General features: G+C 40.1%; 1 protein-coding gene and 1 long non-coding RNA gene across 7 annotated transcripts in view; one reads left to right on the top strand and one right to left on the bottom strand.

Annotated features, from left to right (window-relative positions):
* LOC144589239 (uncharacterized) overlaps positions 1-18,880 on the bottom strand; it is a 701,357-nt gene that overhangs the window by 680,663 nt on the left and 1,814 nt on the right. The gene's annotated exons all lie outside the window — the stretch shown is intronic.
* On the top strand, positions 21-18,066 carry LOC110072894 (putative 2-ketogluconate reductase). Of its 6 annotated transcripts, none has more exons than XR_012086795.2 (8): positions 21-127; positions 4,003-4,259; positions 7,419-7,803; positions 11,632-11,803; positions 12,999-13,177; positions 13,414-13,444; positions 14,735-14,831; positions 17,733-18,066. XR_012086795.2 is itself a non-coding variant. In XM_072998705.2 (8 exons), exons 2-8 carry the CDS (start codon positions 4,080-4,082, stop codon positions 17,887-17,889), a joined length of 1,197 nt encoding a protein of 398 aa, XP_072854806.2. In that variant the 5' UTR covers positions 32-127; positions 4,003-4,079; the 3' UTR covers positions 17,890-18,066. The 6 variants fall into 6 exon arrangements, 5 of the variants coding, with proteins under 5 accessions (XP_078249639.1, XP_072854806.2, XP_020637254.3 ...); XM_072998705.2 differs by having other exon boundaries at positions 32-127; positions 13,418-13,444; XM_020781595.3 differs by lacking the exon at positions 13,414-13,444 and having other exon boundaries at positions 35-127.

Here is an 18,880-nt window from a genome sequence, read left to right as displayed (position 1 = left end):
TTGCTTTGCCCGTCCTTTGTTTGGGCATTTCCGGAATTGTACAACACTTGGTGGGGGGGGGGAAACGGAGACGGGAAGGGAACGATCGTTCTACAGAAGTGAACATTGGGAGACTCAATTCGGACAGGTATACACTCAGTAATGCCAAGGGAAGGCGGGAGGCAACCAAATAAATACGTGGAGCAGCCTACAAAGCGTGGCTGAGGCCGGATCTAGTTTTGAAAATTATTGCCTTTTTATGTAATCACGAAAAAAAAAACTTGGAGCAAGTAAGTCGTTGGGAGAGATTGCCTGCCGAAAGTTTATTCTGAAGGTTGCTGGGTTTTTTATCTCTCTCTTTCCCCCCCCCCCCACCCACCTTCTGTATTTAGGAAAAGAGTACAGTATTAAGAATGGATAGCTCAGCTCCCTTTACTTCCACTACCACTCGTCCTCAGGGAGGAACTGAGATCCCTAGGGGCCGGATTAGGCAGGGTGCCTTTTCTATCCTTTTATCGATTAATAATACTGTAGCGGGCTCTAGAGTAGGATGTTAAAGAATTTATTAGCTAGAGAATGTGGCCAACAAAGAAATACTAAAAAACACGGATAAAGACCGAAAAATCCTAAAACACACACACAGTGTAGATTTCTTTGGTCACCCAAGGAGAAATGAAAGTGCAGATTGTTACAGCTGGTGATTCAGGATAAAATATATGAAAAAAGAGCAGGAAGGAAAAGAACTTCTTTGCTGAAAAACCTTGGAGAATGCTCTGGACCCAACAGAACATCATTGTTCAGAGTCACTTGCAGACTTCTTAGGCAAAGAACAGAAGCCAATGGTTTGTCATAGCTGACATTATCTTAGTAAAGGGTTGATCCTGGAATGAAATCAGACAATTGTTGATGAGCATTTCAAAATTCATTTGGGTATCTAAGCATAAGTATTTTCTTTGCTGCAATAATTCCAGGCCACTCCAAAAGCTTTTAAAGACTCTGCAGGCCTTTTATTCTTCTATATAGCTTCTAAGATCCATATTTCAAGGACAGCAAGTTCTAAATATATTGAAGATAGTCATAACAATTGTGGTGAAAAAGTGTAGGCACAAATACTTAAAATTCAAAAGTCTTACAGTTTTGTAAAACTGTGGGCATGCAATTCAAAATATATGAAAACTGAAGTAAAGCTTTAGGCAAGTACTTAAGTCAGAAAATACAGAATCAAGAATACAGTACATACAAAAAAGAATGTTTTAAGTTACATTCTTAAATCCTTAGGACCTTATACCCTAAAAGGGCAGAGATATAATATCTATAATATTGCACTGAAAAGCCAAAACATTATAAACTTTAGAAGCTGCAAAACCTTTCTTTAAAATACATGAAGAAACATCAAAGTTCACATAATAAGAAAATATAACATGAAAAGCATGTCTAAGCTTCTACGCATGTTTAGACACACACAAAATCAATACATAAGATTATCACCCAATTCAGCCAGGTTACAATTTAAAGTCCATTGTTGAGGTTTCAATGCCTCATTTCTGTTTAGAATAAGCACTCCATTATGTCTTTTGCAGCTTAAGGGTATGAGAATACGCTGGCTATTTATATTCTAAGTTTTTGTTTATTTAACTTGCTATAAAGCAGCAACTACTGCTTACAAGCAAAAACGATTGCTTAGCAATGAATTTATTTACTTTTATTTTACCTACTAGCATGGCTGACAGCTTAAAAATGTCTATGTAAACACACCTGATGTCACACTTACTTTCATTTACTGCAATTATCCATCAGGTGGCAGTGTTATATTAGCAGTGAGGTTTCTTACGTTAAAGACATCATTCAATGAATACATACTCTTACATAGGTCATCCCTGATTATTTTGAGTCATTTCCTCTCATTTCACCCCTCTTTAATGTTTACAACACAATCAAGCACATTTGAAAAAAACAATAGAAGAGAAACGAGGAGGAGAAGAATAACAAAGTATAGTATAGAGTTTTTAACCACAAGCCCTTTACTTGTAATGTGGAGATGAAAAATAATATTGGCATTTTCAAGACAGAGTTAAAATGTTTTAAAATAAAAATCACTTTTTCCAGACAGAATAAAACCAGTCAGAAGCAAAACTGTACTCTTCCCTTCTTGTTGCTGCTCTTTGTTTGAGAGTGGAAATAATGTTACCAATCAAAATACACTCAATGACCAGTATCCTATTGCTAGTCTCAACCAGAGGGTGGATTCATTTGGTCAGTTACCAAATAGTGAGTCAACACCTTACAGAAATTCCATTGAATAAATGAGTGTACAGTACTCTAGTTTGGACTAGTAATACAATACTGGCCAAACTTTTTACTACTGGGGGGGGGGGAGAGAGAGAGAGCCTTTTCTTGTATATATATAGTATTTTGGCTTATACATTGATGCATTAATATTTGACTGGTTATTCAATGTCTGTTGCTTATCACCATCAATTGTTTCTGAACTGCTGCAGTTTTTGTTTTGCTGTGTGTACATACTGAATGCCTAGGGCAGGAGATGGAGACTGCATTTCAGTTTTGCTGGGTAGTTAAACATGCAGTCTTAAGCGCCAGACATCTAACAGACATAATTATGAAAAATTATGCTTACAATTGCAAGGTTAGTGTATATCCATGTATACTGTTTCTACATGTGACAATTGAATCGGATAGTCAAAAGGTCAAAATATATGCTGTATGTTTCAGTGTTCACTCATGGCAATTAATTGTAATGTCATGTATTGTTCTCCTCTTAATTCCACAGCATTGGTTCTCCAGTTGCCTAGATGTATACCTTTATTTGCACACTCTGAATCTATTACATGGGGAGTTGTGACTGATAGCTCAGTAAAATGTTGGTAAAATGAGTACCCAGGTCGCTGAGGGGCAAACTGTTCCTTGTATAATTATGCCATAAAGTGCCCAGAGGGTGCTCTAGTACTATAAGGCAGTATATAAGTTTTAATAATAAAGATAATGATGATGATGATAATGACTGTTTTCCATAATGTTTTTGCACAGTAAACATGGCTACTTCACTAAACATTTCAGTAAAAATCCGCAATAAATTCGGAACCTGCACCCATGATAATCACAATATATGAGCAATCTCAGTTTAAGGGACAAAAACTCCATTTTAAGGAAATCTTCCTTGCTAGAAGACATGATTATTACCTGTGGTGGATATGGGAGGGGGGCAGCTTATATAGGTAAAGATAAAGGTTCCCCTTGACATTTAGTCCAGTCGTGTCCGACTCTAGGGCGCGGTGCTCATCCCCGTCTCCAAGCCGTAGAGCCAGCGTTTGTCCATAGTTTCCATGGCCAGCGTGACTAGACACGGAACACCATTTCCTTCCCACCGTGGTGGTATCTATTTATCTACTGTACTTGCATTTTTACATGCTTTCAAACTACTAGGTTGGCAGGAGCTGGGACAAGCGACGGGAGCTCACTCCGTCGTGTGGATTCAATCTTATGACTGCTGGTCTTCTGACCCTGCAGCACAAAGGCTTCTGCAGTTTAACCCGCAGTGCCACCACTATATAAAGATTGCTAATAAACAACTGGAGATTGAGTACAACATGAGGAATATTTTAAATGTATTTTCTGCTGTATGAACTAATACAACATAGGAAATAGCTGTCTTTTGTAATTAATTTTTACTTAGGCAGAATCATGCCAGCTAAGGGACCTTTGAAGCATGAAACAAAAGGGAGGACATAGTATTGTGAATTTCATCCAATACCCTGTTAGAACTGGTAAGCTAGTTGTAGAACAAATGTTATCAATCTTCATGGAGTCCTTTTGTTCGAGTCTGTCAGAAACGTAAAAATTTATTCTGCTGGCTTCTTCATGAAGAAGAAGCCAAAATGTATATTTGTACAATCTATGTATTCCGTTCTATGAAATAAAGTATAGTAAATGCAGTAAACAGAGAGACATGGTGTTTATAGACTCCGTATGCTAAAACCTATAATGTCTATTAAATGTTCACAACAGGAACTCAAACTGGAATTGCCATTTATTGGGCAGGTGTTTCCAACACATTGTGTTTTAGCACCTAAAACAGTGGGAGTATGTTCAGAGCGAAAGCCCTCTCCTTGGCACAGTCTGCTCAGCTGCCTGCTGTCTGGGTGAAACTGGCTGACAGACCTGGCTGTAAGTGGCCAAAAAATTGCATTCCTTACATTCAGAAGAGCTTCAGAACTGGCCAAAAGAGCTTTGGAGGAGCAGCACCAAGTGCTTGTCAGGACAAGGTTAGTATCAAGGTGGGGGGGGGAAGTGTTGCAAAACTCTGCCCATGTTAATGGTTTAATAAAATGCATGCTAATAATATGTAAAAAAAACAAAAAACCTTTGTGTCCACCTGCCATGTTTGTAGGGGCTGCAACTTATCTAAAGGTTTCTGGAAATGTCACCTATGGCAAAATGTTATTCAGTAAGCAAAGAGGAATAGACAGGGTAACAATCTTACAAGTCAGCAATTGGCCATGGGTAGAGAGATCATTGGGCCCTCCAGATGTTCTGGACTGCAAATCCACCATTCCCTTTTTATTGCCCATGTTGGAAGAGGTGCTTGGAAATCCAAAACACCTGGAAAACCAGCTCTGTGGTAGCCTCGGGATGAATATAAATACAGTAGGACCCTGCTATCCACAGGATCAGTATCTGCTGATTCACTTATTGGCTGCCTGGAAATACTGTATTAAATAAAAAACCTCAGAAATACAGGTTGTATGGCCACTAGAGGGAGCCAGTAGACCATGCAATGTATAGTGTTCAATACTTCAGTGTTTTTTGGCATTGCGGGGGGGGGGGGCTTAGACTGATCCCCCATGGATAGCACAGACCAACTGTACTACTTATATACTTGCAGTCTAGTGAGAATGGGGAAAAAGTAAGAGCAGCAGGAATGGTATTTTCTATTCAGCCACTTTAGGGAAGAGGTTGGGACTTGAAATGGGGGTCGTCGCCGTTTAGTCATTTAGTCGTGTCCGACTCTTCGTGACCCCATGGACCAGAGCACGCCAGGCCCCCCTATCTTCCACTGCCTCCCGGAGTTCAGCCAAATTCATGTTGGTTGCTTCGCAGACACTGTCCAGCCATACGAATATCCCCGCACAGGTGGAAATAACGAGGGTCTGGCCCTATGGGGCCAGACTGTCCACTCACGATTTTGCTGTTGATGCCAGCTCTGCAGAGGCTTCCTATTGCACCGTTCTCTGCACTGGATTAGCCACCCTGTGACCTAGCAGAGAGGCTTGTCATCCCGCCTCCTGCCAGGAGTGTGTAATCAATTGCGGAGAACAGTAGGAAGTCCCCGCTGAGCAGGCGGCAGCAGTGAAATCATGAGTGGATATGGGGCCAGACCCTCATTATTTCCACCTGTGTGGGGATATTTGTATACAAATACCCCCATCTCTATTTGGGACTCCTGATCTGCTAGTCCCGACCTGCAAATCAAAATGGCCCTCTGACAGGACTGATTGCTGTATAGTATGGGGGCAGGGGCAGACTATGATGAAGTAAAAGAATTAAGTGGGAAACAGTACATGGCATCACAATGAACTACTTTCAGTGAACACTGGAACATAACGACATACTGTACATGGCATCACAATGAACTACTTTCAGTGAACACTGGAACATAATGACATACTGTACTATGTTTTTTGACCTTTAGTAACAGCTATCCACCTAACAGCTATTGTCCTATCAATTGCTTGCAAATATCTGATTTAGAGCCAGCATTATGGTAGCAGGTATCTGCTGGTGCCATCAAGCCTTTTTTTCTCTTCAGCCCTCCATCCTGCCCAAAAAACTGTTCCAGAAGGTTTTTAGCCTTCTTGAAAAAGGTTTTGAGGGCCTACAGTTGCTATTTCTATCATACATTTATATTATACTTGAAGAGCCAGTGTAGCATAATGGATAGGATGACGAACAAAGATTCAGGAGATCCAGCTCTGAATCTCTGCTCGCCCATAGAAATTCACTGAAGGGTGGCATTGGAAAAACCACTCCTTAAACATCTCATTTACATTAAAAACCCTGTTAAGGTTGCCATAAACTGCATGTGACTAACAATCACGCATATTTATTTCAGGAAAGTCCAATATTGCTAGCAGACAAAGTAGTAATCAAGGCGCTTGTTAATTCCATTTTACATTTTCCTTTTCTGATCATCATACAGTGTATCTAGTCTTAGGACAGACAAAATTATTATTTATTTATTAGATGTTTTTAAAGTGTCTTTTTAAAATGTTGCACAGTTGTTTTTATTCCCAGTTTTAATCTTGATCTATGTTTGTTTTTAAACAGGGTATTTATATGGTATATGACAACTGTTGACTGTTGTATAGTTTTAGCTTTTGCGAGCTGCCTTGGGTTCCTGATGGAGAGAAAAGTGGCATAGCTATATTGCACATCTTGATTAAAAATTTTGTGGTTTGTTTTATATATATATATATAAAACAAACCACAAAATTTTTAATCAAGACGTGCAATTTTAACACAAATTTATTTTTCTGGAATAGGAATAGGCCATTATATATTTATTAAAACTTCTGTGGGTTGTTCTAGCTAATTTCGAAAGATAAAAGATGACACAGTGAATCCCAAAGCCCTAATTAATCCAGGTGCAACATTTCTATTACTGGCTGTCTTGCAAATTAGTTTCCTTCTTGCCCCAAAGAGAGGACTACAGTATTCATGTTATTCATGATAGCTGGAGATTATGACAGTTGTTTTTTCTTGCAGTCATGATACTTCTACAATTGGTAGACCCATGAAAACAGGGAAAGATCAAATCTTAAGTGTTTTATTTAAAGTCTGTAAAATGCTTGCTCAAGCTCTTAAGTGAAAATTATTACGATGATTATTAGGATTACTGTATTATTAAATTTTATATACTGCCCATCTGGCAGCCAAGCCACTTTGGGTAGTTTACGACAGATAATCAAATAACAGAATAACAAAATAATACATTATAAATACAATTGGGGCATAGATCAAATATCATAAAGTGCAGTGAAAACAAATACAATATAATAAATTACAATTAAAAGCATAAAAGAATCGTGGTGTGATGGATGATATTCTAGCAAACGCTGTTGTATCATACAGTTGAAAATAAATACAGAAAGACTTAGCAGACTAACATTGTAGTCTTATTCATGTCTACTCCTGATTCTACACTATTTTGTATCTGAACAATCAGATTTCTGACCAGACACAAAATAAAGCAAGCTAATTTGCAAGGCAGGGAGGTAAGAAAGCTTGTGCTAGAAAAATCAAATATCTTTTTCTCATTTAAAGAATGCCTGCTTCTAAGATGTGTTGTGTGTATTAGATACGTATGAAATTAAGATATCTCCTTATTTACAAATGGGGACGTTTCTTATCATCCTCTTTTTCAGATTATGGGAGAAAAAGAACTGCCTGGTGCTTTGGTTTTTGACATAGGAGGTGCATTTGGTATACCAGAAAGCCATGTGGAATTCCTTAAGAAACACTTTGATCTCATCACTATGAACGAGTTTCATAAAAAGAAAGAACAGCTTTGTGAAAAGATCAAGTCTATTTTTGTATTTGAGTGCAGACCAGTCATCGACCGGGAGCTTCTTGAAAGCCTGCCCAGGCTAAAGGTAGTTGGAAACTCAGGGGTAGGAGTGGATCACTTGGATTTAAAGCTGATTTCTAGCTATGGAGTAAAAGTAACCAATACTCCAAATGCCGTTTCTGATTCCACAGCAGACATTGGCATGGCCTTAATGCTGGCATCTGCAAGACGACTAGTGGAAGGTAAAGTGACTTTATTTTTAAGTTATTTCTCCAGCATCCAGGTATTTCAAGCGCTGGCTGTCAGAATTCATCATGACCTCACTACCTCACCCCGTATGCATCCTGCCATTTTAATTTAAAAACAGCAATATAGAGTGTTTGAGATGTGTGTGATTATGCTGAACATACTATGGATTTTATATGCTTCCATTATTCCAACAGAATATTTCTGATGATGTGCACAGCTAGCACTTTAAAAAATGAAAAAGAGAAGAAAATAAAAGCATAGCAAACACTGAGGCCTTAATCCTATTGTTTGTTCCAATTAGAGTAGCCCTACTGAATCAATGGAACATGCATTAAGTGCCAATTTATTAATTTCACATTGGTTTAATGGAGTGATTGCTACTGTGGCTAAGGCAACCAGTTATCATATGTTGTTGTTTAGTCGTTAAATCATGTCTGACTATTTGTGACCCCATGGACCAGAGCATGCCAGGCCCTCCTGTCTTTCACTGCCTCCCAGAGTTTGGTCAAATTCATGTTGGTAGCTCAGGTGATACTGTCCAACCATCTCGTCCTCTGTCGTCCCCTTCTCCTCTTGCCTTCACACTTTCCCAACATCAGGGTCTTTTCCAGGGAGCCTTCTTGTCCCATCAGATGGCTAAAGTCTTGGAGCCTCAGCTTCAGGATCTGTCCTTCCAGTGAATACTCGGGGTTGATTTCCTTCAAAATGGATAGGTTTGTTCTCCTTGCAGTCCAGTGGACTCCCAAGAGCCTCCTCCAGCACCACAATTCAAAAGCATCAGTTCTTCGGTGGTCAGCCTTCTTTATGGTCCAGCTCTCACTTCCATACATTACTGCTGCAAAAACCATAGCTTTGCCTATAAAGACCTTTGTCAACAAGGTGATGTCTGTGCTTTTTAAGATGCTGTCTAGGTTTGTCGTCGCTTTCCTCCCAAGAAGTAGGAATCTTTTAATTTTGTGGCTTCTGTCACCATCTGCAGTGATCATGGAGCCCAAGAAGGTAAAATCTGTCACTGCCTCCATATCTTCCCCTTCTGTTTGCCAGGAGGTGATGGGACCAGTGGCAATGATCTTAGTTTTGTTGATGTTGAGCTTCAGACCATTTTTGCTCTCTCCTCTTTAACCCTCATTAAGAGGTTCTTTCATTCCTCCTCACTTTCTGCCATCAGAGTGATATCATCTGCATATCTGAGGTTGTTGATATTTCTTCCGGCAGTCTTAATTCCGGCTTGGGATTCCTCCAGTCCTGCCTTTTGCACAATGTATTCTGCATATAAGTTAAATAAGCAGGGGGGAAATATACAGCCTTGTCGTACTCCTTTCCCAATTTTGAACCAGTCAGTTGTTCCATATCCAGTTCTAACTGTTGCTTCCTGTCCCACATATAGGTTTCTCAGAAGGTAGATAAGGTGATCAGGCAGTCCCATTTCTTTAAGGACTTGCCATAGTTTGCTGTGGTCCACACAGTCAAAGGCTTTTGCGTAGTCAATGAAGCAGTAGTAGATGTTTTCCTGGAACTCTCTGGCTTTCTCTATAATCCAGCCCATGTTAGCAATTTGGTCTCGAGTTCCTCTGCCCTTTTGAAATCCAGCTTGTACTTCTGGGAGTTCTCGGTCCACATACTACTGAAGCCTACCTTGTAGGATTTTGAGCATAACCTTGCTAGCGTGTGGAAAGAGTGCAATTGTGCAGTAGTTGGAGTATTGTATCCTCGAAGGCTTTCACAGCCAGGATCTGATGGTTGTGGGTTTTTTGGGCTCTTTGGCCGTGTTCTGAAGGTTGGAGCATTCTTTGGCACTGCCCTTCTTTGGGATTGGGATGTAGACTGATCTTTTCCAGTCCTCTGGCCACTGCTGAGTTTTCCAAACTTGCTGGCATATTGAGTGTAGCACCTTAATAGTGTCTTCTTTTAAGATTTTAAATAGTTCAACTGGAATACCATCACCTCCACTGGCCTTGTTGTTAGCCATGCTTTCTAAGGCCCACTTGACTTCATTCTCCAGGATGTCTGGCTCAAGGTCAGCAACCACAGTATCTGGGTTGTCCGGGACATCCAGATCTTTCTGGTATAATTCTTCTGTGTTTTCTTGCCACCTCTTCACCATGAAAAGGCAGCAATCCATGAAGGGGAGTTATCATATAGTAATTACCATTTCATGATTCTCTCTGTGCAGCTCCCAGAAACCCCAGGCAGCACAGTTGGTGGTGAAGGCTTCTTGGAATTTTAGTCAAAGAACACATGGGTTACGCAAGTTTGGAAACTACTGGTGTAGATGACTCTTTTTTTTTTTTTAGATCAACAGAGATTTGACTGTGTTTTCCAAATCTGGTTCCATGATTGTCAATGGGAACATTCTGGCATGACCCATTTCAAAAGTCTCCTGTTCATTTATGGGTACTGCTGATTCTATGGGCACAGCGCCAATTTTGGTTGCAATTAAAAGAATGCCTTTATTCTCTAGTCCAGTGGTTCCCAGCCTTAGCTAGCACCAGGTGTTTTGGATTGCAATTCCCAGAAACCTTAATCACCAGCTGTGCTGTCCAAGGTTTCTGTTAGTTGCAGTCCAAGAACACCTGGTTTACCCAAGGTTGAGAATCATTGCTCTAGCACATAACAAGAGGACAACAGAACATATGTAGGCAAAATATGGTGACTAAAAATTATGGATTAATCCAAACGTTGGCCTACTTCTCACAACACATAAATACCTTTTTTACATAATGCAATACTTAAAATTTATTCTCTAGCTTTGTTTATGCTTCCTGCATAAGCTATAAGTTTTTTCTAAGGCAAAAGGTGAATCTCTGAATTGCAGCCAGCCTTGTGTTTTCAGAAATGAAGACTCACTATTTTCTCTTCACCCAAATCTGCACTGCTAAGTGTAATGTGACACATGCATATATACTAATGAGCCATTCAGTCTAAAATCTACCTATTGTCTGTCTGTGGGTTGTGGTTTTGGTTTGGTTTAATGGACTAGTGCACTGGTTCTTAACCTTGGGTTACTCAGGAGTTTTGGACTGCAACTCCCGGAAGCCTTCACCACCAGCTGTCCTGACTGGGGTTTCTGGGAGTTGCAGTTCAAAAGCATCCGAGTAACAAAGGTTAAGAACCACTGGACTAGTGGGCTACCTTTGTTTTATATTTTAATTTTTAATTGAACTTTAAACTGAATCTAAACCTAAATTGAGTCAGACCAAATTCTAGTTCACAATTTATAGCTCCTCAGATTCTTTGACAAGTGGCTTTCTAGTCCTGCCATTTAAGATCCTTTGACCAGATGATAAATTGTTGAATCAGTTACCTATAGTAAGCTGTGGTCCATATTCTCATGTGCTTATGGTAGGAATTAGAGATGGGGGTATTCATATTCATATACAAATATGAATATCCCCCCCCCACGTGCAGATAATGAGAGTCCGGTCCCCTGGGACCAGACCGACCACTCACCATTCCGCCACTGCCACGAGCTCCAGGCTGCCTTCCTATCTCTCCGTTGCTCATGATGCATCCCGCCTTGGCTAATCCATTGCAAGCAATGGAGTGATAGGAAGGTACTGTGGAGGTCATGGCAGCAGTGGAATGGTGAGTGCAGATAACGAGGGCTGGACCCTCATTATCTGCACTTGTGGGGGGACATGTGTATTCATATACAAATACCCCCATCTCTAGTAGGAATTCAAAGGAGAAATGGGTCTAGTGGAGAATTTTCTACACTGGATAGAACACTGGATCCAGCTTTTCAAGGACGACTGTAAAAAGTCATGATGCCTGAAAATGTGTCATAACTCCTGTTCCTGGTTTCTGTTTTCATTTGTTAGGTTGTTCCATTGCAACATCTCCAGATACAACACATTTTGCTGTTAACTGGCTAGGAGTGGAAGTCACTGGGGCCACCCTTGGTATCATTGGGATGGGCAGCATTGGCTATAAAGTGGCCAAGAGAGCAAAAGCTTTTAACATGAATATTCTCTATCACAACAGGAACCGCAGGTAAATGTGTGATGCCAATGTATATTATAGTCATGTAAGTTTTGTCAGACTCTATTCGAAGCAGATTTTCAAAACTTCAGCTCTGTGCAGTGTTTCAGTCTGCATCTGATCATGGAGGCTGACAGCATACTTAAAGAATAAAACACCAGTTGTTGAAACTCTGAGCCACTTTTTGCATTCATCTTGGGAAGATCAAGGTGAGTTGGAAAAGAAGCCAAAAGGGTGATTCTGTTAGTACTTGCAAGTTTAAATTTAAAACACTAGTGATTTTTCAGTGACGCAGTAATGTCCTGTTTTACTGCACGCACACACGCACGCACGCGCACGCACGCGCACACACGCACGCACACAGAGTCTTCTAAATTGTAAACCAGAGTTTCTCATATTTTTGTCCTGCTCCATGTTAACTACTCTTTGAGACACAGCCCAGTGTAACACACAAAAACAGAAAACATGAGAAACAGGGCATTACATTATTCTCTTTCTTTAAAATATATGTGTTTATTTATTTATCTTATAGGTTTTTGTATGAAGTTTGTTTAACTTCTGCAGCTAGTTGCAGGTAATTGACAAGGTAGTGGGGTACGTCTTGGTTGCATGATCAGGTACATAACTAGGCACATGGCCGAGACAGGCCTTGGCACCTCATAAATTATCTGTAATTAGCCATGGCAAGTTCACCAAGCATTACACAAACACCAAAAGGATTCCAGCCACTTATATACGTTCCAGGTTTTTAGTCCTTTCTTACGGCCTTGCTCTACAGGAGCAGAAACAAAACCAAAAAAGTACACAGACATTTCTCCTTATCTTGAGACACCGTAGTCAACACAGAAGTTATGATAGCCAAGCAAAATATTATACTAGAATATTTTTTCCCCCAAAGCTGTTGCTTTTATAAAAATCACTGCAAGCCAGAAATACATTCAGGCTTCCTTTATTTCTAAAGCTTACAAACAATACCCTGTGGCTGCCAGTTTTTGAAAGAGTAGAAGAGCTTGCAGCACATGCAAGCAGCAAACCAGCTGTTCACCTCTCTGGTGAACTTAGCAGGAATCAGGAGAGAGATGCAGAACGTTGTCTTCTGGCATAAAATATAGGTTTCCATGGGAAGAAATCTTCAACAAGTTCACATCTCCCCTTTCGCAGAGTCACCGGCACAATCAGTAATTACATTTACTGCATTTCCTTTCAGAAAAGAGGAAGAAGAACAAGCAGTTGGTGCAATTTATTGTAAAGACATGCAAGACTTACTCCAGCAGTCTGATTTTGTGATGCTAGTTGTGAATTTGGCGCCTGAGACTCACAAGCTCATTGGGAAAAGGGAGCTTGAGCTGATGAAACCCACTGCTACTCTTATCAACATCAGCAGAGGTAGGGGTGTGATAGCTTAAACAGGAGTAGTCCAAATTCTGTCCCCCAGCAATTGCCCTTGTTTGTGTCAATTTTCAAAAGAGGATTTTAGCCAATGGTTTCCAACTGTTGTTCATGAGTTAGAACACCAAGGCTATGTATGTTTACTTCAAGTCTCATTTTTTCTGAGTAAACTTGTCTTATGATGATATTTTATTTATTTATTTATTTATTAAATTTATATCCCGCCCATCTAGACAGCGTCTACTCTGGGCGGCTTACAACAAAGTAAGTAATATTGTAAGATTTCTGTATATTTTAATATCCTTGGCTTTAATATATGACCAATTCAGCCAGCACCATGTGTTACTAGAGTTGGGTTTATTTGTATACAGTATTACTTTCCCAAATACAAAACATAGGACAATTGTTGCAAAATGTGCACATGTATATAAACAGCTGCTTTTGTTGTCAAAGTATTCACAGTTCTTAATACTCTGGGTGAATATATTTTGCCAGCAGGAAAAATATCAGTAGAAGCTACAATTTTTATACACAAAGGCTGGTTATAACTCTTGCTGAATCCTATTATAGTATAAATTGTGTATCAGGTCAAATGTAACATAAGAAGCACTCTAAAGGCACTGTCCTTAACCCAGGTAACTGAAGACCAGTTGAGGCTGTGCTGAATTCTGCACTTCCAGACTAGCAATGCTGGAGATAACTCAAGACTACTCTGACTGCAGTTTCCGTTTATTTGAACATAGTGAGTCTAGACTGAGAGATAGTTAAGGTGGCCATTACTTCCATCACCAAAAAGGAAGACATGGAACAATAAAAAGGACAACATTCTTCACAAAAAAGGAGGACATTTTTGCATTAAATTTACATATGTGTAAAGGTTCCCCTTGACAATTTTTGTCCAGTCGTGTTCGACTCTAGGGGGGGTGCTCATCCCCGTTTCCAAGCCATAGAGCCAGCGTTTTGTCCGAAGACAATCTTCCGTGGTCACCTGGCCAGTGCGACTTAGACACGGAACGCTGTTACCTTCCCACCGAGGTGGTCCCTATTGCATTTGCATGCTTTCGAACCGCTAGGTCGGCAGGAGCTGGGACAAGCGACGGGCGCTCATTCCGTCACGTGGATTCGATCTTACGACTGCTTGGTCTTCTGACCCTGCAGCATAGGCTTCTGCGGTTTAGCCCGCAGCGCCACCACGTGTGAGTTTATACTAATATATGAAAATATATGAAAATATCACTATAATTAGACACTATTACTGTAAGAGGTTAACGGGATAGGAATTTGGCCCACTGTTTGGCCTGTTGTGGTTCGCTCCCGAAGTTGGAGATCTGACAACATCTTTGCTGGAGCAAAGCAGCCTGCCCTTAGCTTAGAGTGTTCCTATCCGCACCTTTCTGGCCCCCTGTTAGGGGTTTCTTTAATTATCTGAAGAGTGTTCTGTGGTTTTAATCCTGGGCATGCATAGTTGGGAGTAAATGTGCTGCGTGTATAGAATTGGGGTGTAAGTCTTATAATTTCTTTGTGGATCCCTTATCTTGGTTTCCTGTGCATTAGGTGCAGTAGTTGATCAAGATGCCTTGGCAGAAGCACTCCAAAGGAGTGTTATTCGGGCTGCAGCATTGGATGTGACAAACCCAGAACCATTGCCAAGGTAAAATAATACAACATCCTAGTTGATCTTGAGTCCTAATAAAATCAGCATGGAATAAAAAGAGATGACATTGCTTCATTGTGGGTGGTGTGAGGATTCACTGGTTTATTTTGTAAACTGCCCAGAATAGTGGGTGTCACTAAGTGGGCAATATACAAATTAAATAAATAAATACATTCATTGGTCAAATCCCAATTCAGAAAAAAGAATTAAGCATAGATGATTATGCCTGACTTCTGTTTCCTAATCTTCTCTGTCGTCCTGTTCAGTCATCACAAGCAGCTATGCTATCAAAATGTCTGCAGTATCTTCTATAAAGGATGCATATTGATCATGTATGGATGTTGACAATAAGCCAGGAAATAATGAGAACTATGTTTTATTGATAATGGGTAGTGTCTTGATAGTACCTAGCCCAGTTGCTCCTGCTTGCAATGGGAACAGCTCAGCAAAGTGTAGATCTTTCCTCTAAAATATGTTGAGTATGACATCCAAATTCTCAAAAAGCTGTCTCTTGGGCTTGTTTCCCCACAACAAGCTAGAGATAGAAACTGTAGGACAAAACCTAGATTTTTCTTTGTCTAGTTTGTTGGGGAGAGGAAGAAGCTAGTATTGGGTCTGCTGCTGAGTTTAGATGTCTTGCACAACAAGGAGTAGGTGCAACCCGATGGCACACATCATCTTGCTGCTCATTCTGAGTAAGTCAAGGTTTCCCAGGTTCCCTGGCTTATTGTGATGCCCAAACATGGCCACTGTCACTGATGTTCTTTTTGGATTTCTTTTAATTGACTACTCTCAGTGTACCCTCTGACTGAATGAAATCTGAGGATTTGAATTCAGACTAAGCTGAGTTCAGTTAAGGCAAGCTTTCCCTTAATAACTGGTGGGCTGAGAGGGGGGTTTAAATGAATGACTGTGCTCTATTTTTTAAAATGTGTTTTAGTATTGATTTTCTTACTGTTTTAAATGTAATACTTGTTCAATTCTTTTTAAATATTTGTCTACCTACTGATTTTAGCTTCCACATATTGTCTTTCTAATGATTTAAGCCACCTTGGATTCTTTCTAAGAAGAAAGGTGGGATAAAAATATTTTAAATAAATAAAATAAATAATAATTAATAAATCAACTGGAAATCCCCAGAGAATCAGACTTGGCTGGGGGAAAGCTAAATGAAGAAGAAATCAGCCAGTGACACTATAGCACTCAGGTTCAGAAATATGGTATCTTAGGCAATCTGTCTTTGGCCTCAACTGCTCATCTCTGCTTTGAGACATTTCACTCCCTTTTCCTTACTTTTCACTCCTTTGCCCTTACTTCACTATCTTATTCTTATATATTTAAAAAACTGTCCAAGTTATTTAACATTTCTTTACATATTTCTTTATATAGTGGTGCCTCGAATTACAAACTTACTGGTAGTTGGTTGCAGAACTCCGGTCGTAACTCGAAATAGTCATAAGTAAAAGCACCATTTCCCATAGAAATGCACTGAAATGCAATTAATCTGTTCCAACCAAAGGGGGGGGGGGAAATCACACACAAAAACCCCACTGCAAGACCTATCGGAAACGCGATTAATCCGTTCCGGACGAGGGAAAAAGAAAAAAGAAAAGAAAACAAACCGTGCAAGACCCTTTGGAAACACAAAAAAAGGAACGACAAAAGCAAACAAACCATGCAAGACCCATCAGAAATGCAAAAGAAAAAAAAAACAAAGCAGAAAGCAAACAAACCCTGCAAGACCCATCCGAAATGCAAAAAAAGCAAGGTAGAAAGCAAACAAACCCCACAAGACCCATCGGAAATGCAAAAAAAGCAAAGCAGAAAGCAAAACCCCGCAAGACCCATCGGAAATGGGGGGGAACCAAAAAGCAAACAAACCGTGCAAGACCCATCGGAAATGGGGGGGAACCACAAAACAAACAAACCCTGCAAGATCCATCACAGCATAGAAACATAGTCCCACAACCCAGCCCAAAACCACGCTGCAAAACCCACCAAGAACAGTTTTGAAAAGCAGAAAGCAGCACTTTACCTTACCAGGCAGTCCAAAGTCTTCTCTGATCACACTCACTCTAACCGTTGGGGTGAAAAAGCTACAAAGAAGCAGCCTCTTCACCACCAACAGTTAGCAATTTGAATTCTCCACCTTTTTTCTCTGCCTTTTTTCTGGTTGTAACTCGAAGCTCCGGTCACAAATAGAAGCAAAATTTTGCGGCCAGAGCTGGTCATAATTCGAAATGGTCGTATGTCAGGACGTTCGTAAGTCGAGGCACCACTGTATATAAGTTATTTCTTTATTAACTAAATAAAGAATGCAGATGTAATCATATGAAGTAAGTAAATATGGATTTTTACTGAAATTGAAGTAAGTAAATATGGATTTTTACTGACATTTCACAATGCATTTCACATACACAGACTATGAGATGGGTAGGAAGATCAAATAATAGGACAAGATTCCTGTACCTTTAATAATTGTGTGGAGGAGGAAATTTCAGGAGGTGTGGCTTGCATTAAAAGCTGCACCTGCTGGTACTTCCTCTTTCAAGCAGCTATTAAAGGTACATAAATCCTGTCCTCTTTTTCATCTGGTTACTCTGGAGAACAAACAACACACTTCTAGGCTTTCTGTTTGAGTGCTGCCATTCAGACAAGCTTGTTGGCGATGAGCAGTGTGTTTCAGAGCAACATTGCTGTTAATATAAGTAACATATAAAACTGTGTCAACCCAGAAACACCAGCTTTAAAAGTATAGAACAAGAGGTCCTTTTTTGATGGTATAGCACAGAAGCACTTAATGCATTTTATTTTCCACTTGTCATCACACAACAGTGGATCTAGGTGTTCTGCCTGAGCCAGGTGACTTTTAATTATTCTGTCTTGCCTTTACTGCAGAGACCACATGCTACTGCAACTGAAAAATATTATAATAACACCTCACATTGGAACTGCTACTGTGCAGGCCCTGCAAATGATGACGGAAGAAGCAGCAGAAAACATACTGGCTGTTCTCAATAACCTCCCAGTTCCTAGTGAAGTGATCCCCAAATGATTTGATGGAACACATGAGTAACCAATGGCCAATCAACAGAAGGACATTAACGGTAACCAAGAAATATGACAGTACCAAAACGACCTGTTCTCATCAGTTTTCGTTTATTGGTTCCTATGGTGTTTCTGTTTTCTTTAATTATATTCTCATAGAGCTAATAAAATTTGCTCCATTAAACATACTGGCTAGCTTCTCTTTATCTCTGCACAGGAAATACCTGTGTGTGCCATTTGTAGAATGAGAAACCCCCTTCAATGTGATATATGTTAGAGACTCAAAAGGAATCCACAGAAATCTGATAGGAAGCCCATAATAACACATTTTTCCCATCTTTACTCACAAATGTTCTTTTGTTTCTTTTGACTCTTTTCTGAATTAGTGACCTGGTCTCTTTTTCTGCCTAGTTTCGTGGTTCACTGAGGCATCAGTTATCTCCATCCTTTGAGACTTCTGATGCCTCTTTAACTACAAGTCAGAATGAGACACTGTCTCTTGTTTTTCTCAAGAGGAGGGCAAGCTCTGAGATGTCAGAGTACAGCTTACTAAGAAGTCTAGAAATTATCCCTATACAGTATTTAAACAGAAATGATGCTATGAAGGAAGTTCTGAAGGACACTATGCCCCCCCAACTTAGATTTGGGGGATCAGTAATCTTAAATTAGTGTTCCAAAGTAGAATAACTTCTCATTGGCCACATGATACACTATAATAACAGTACCAGAATAATTCTAGCCGAGGTCAGTCCATGCACATGGATTAACTGGCTGTCCTCCAAGCATAGAATTGTTGTGGTTAAAGCCCTCTCATTCAGCCTTTCTTCATCAAGCGCAGCCGGGGGATTGTCAACGATCTGCCACAAGTCCTCCCTTCTTAACAACATTTCGGCTTTAACCGCCCACGTCTGATAATTCTTTTCATTCAGCCTTGTTAAGGGAAAGCCTCCCATGCCTGCTGCCTCAAACAACTGCATGCTGCTGCCTTTTCTCTCAGT

The sequence above is a fragment of the Pogona vitticeps genome, chromosome 4 (genome assembly GCF_051106095.1).
Source record: "Pogona vitticeps strain Pit_001003342236 chromosome 4, PviZW2.1, whole genome shotgun sequence".
Taxonomy (NCBI): Eukaryota; Metazoa; Chordata; class Lepidosauria; order Squamata; family Agamidae; genus Pogona; species Pogona vitticeps.
This window is presented reverse-complemented; position numbering and strand designations above follow the sequence as displayed.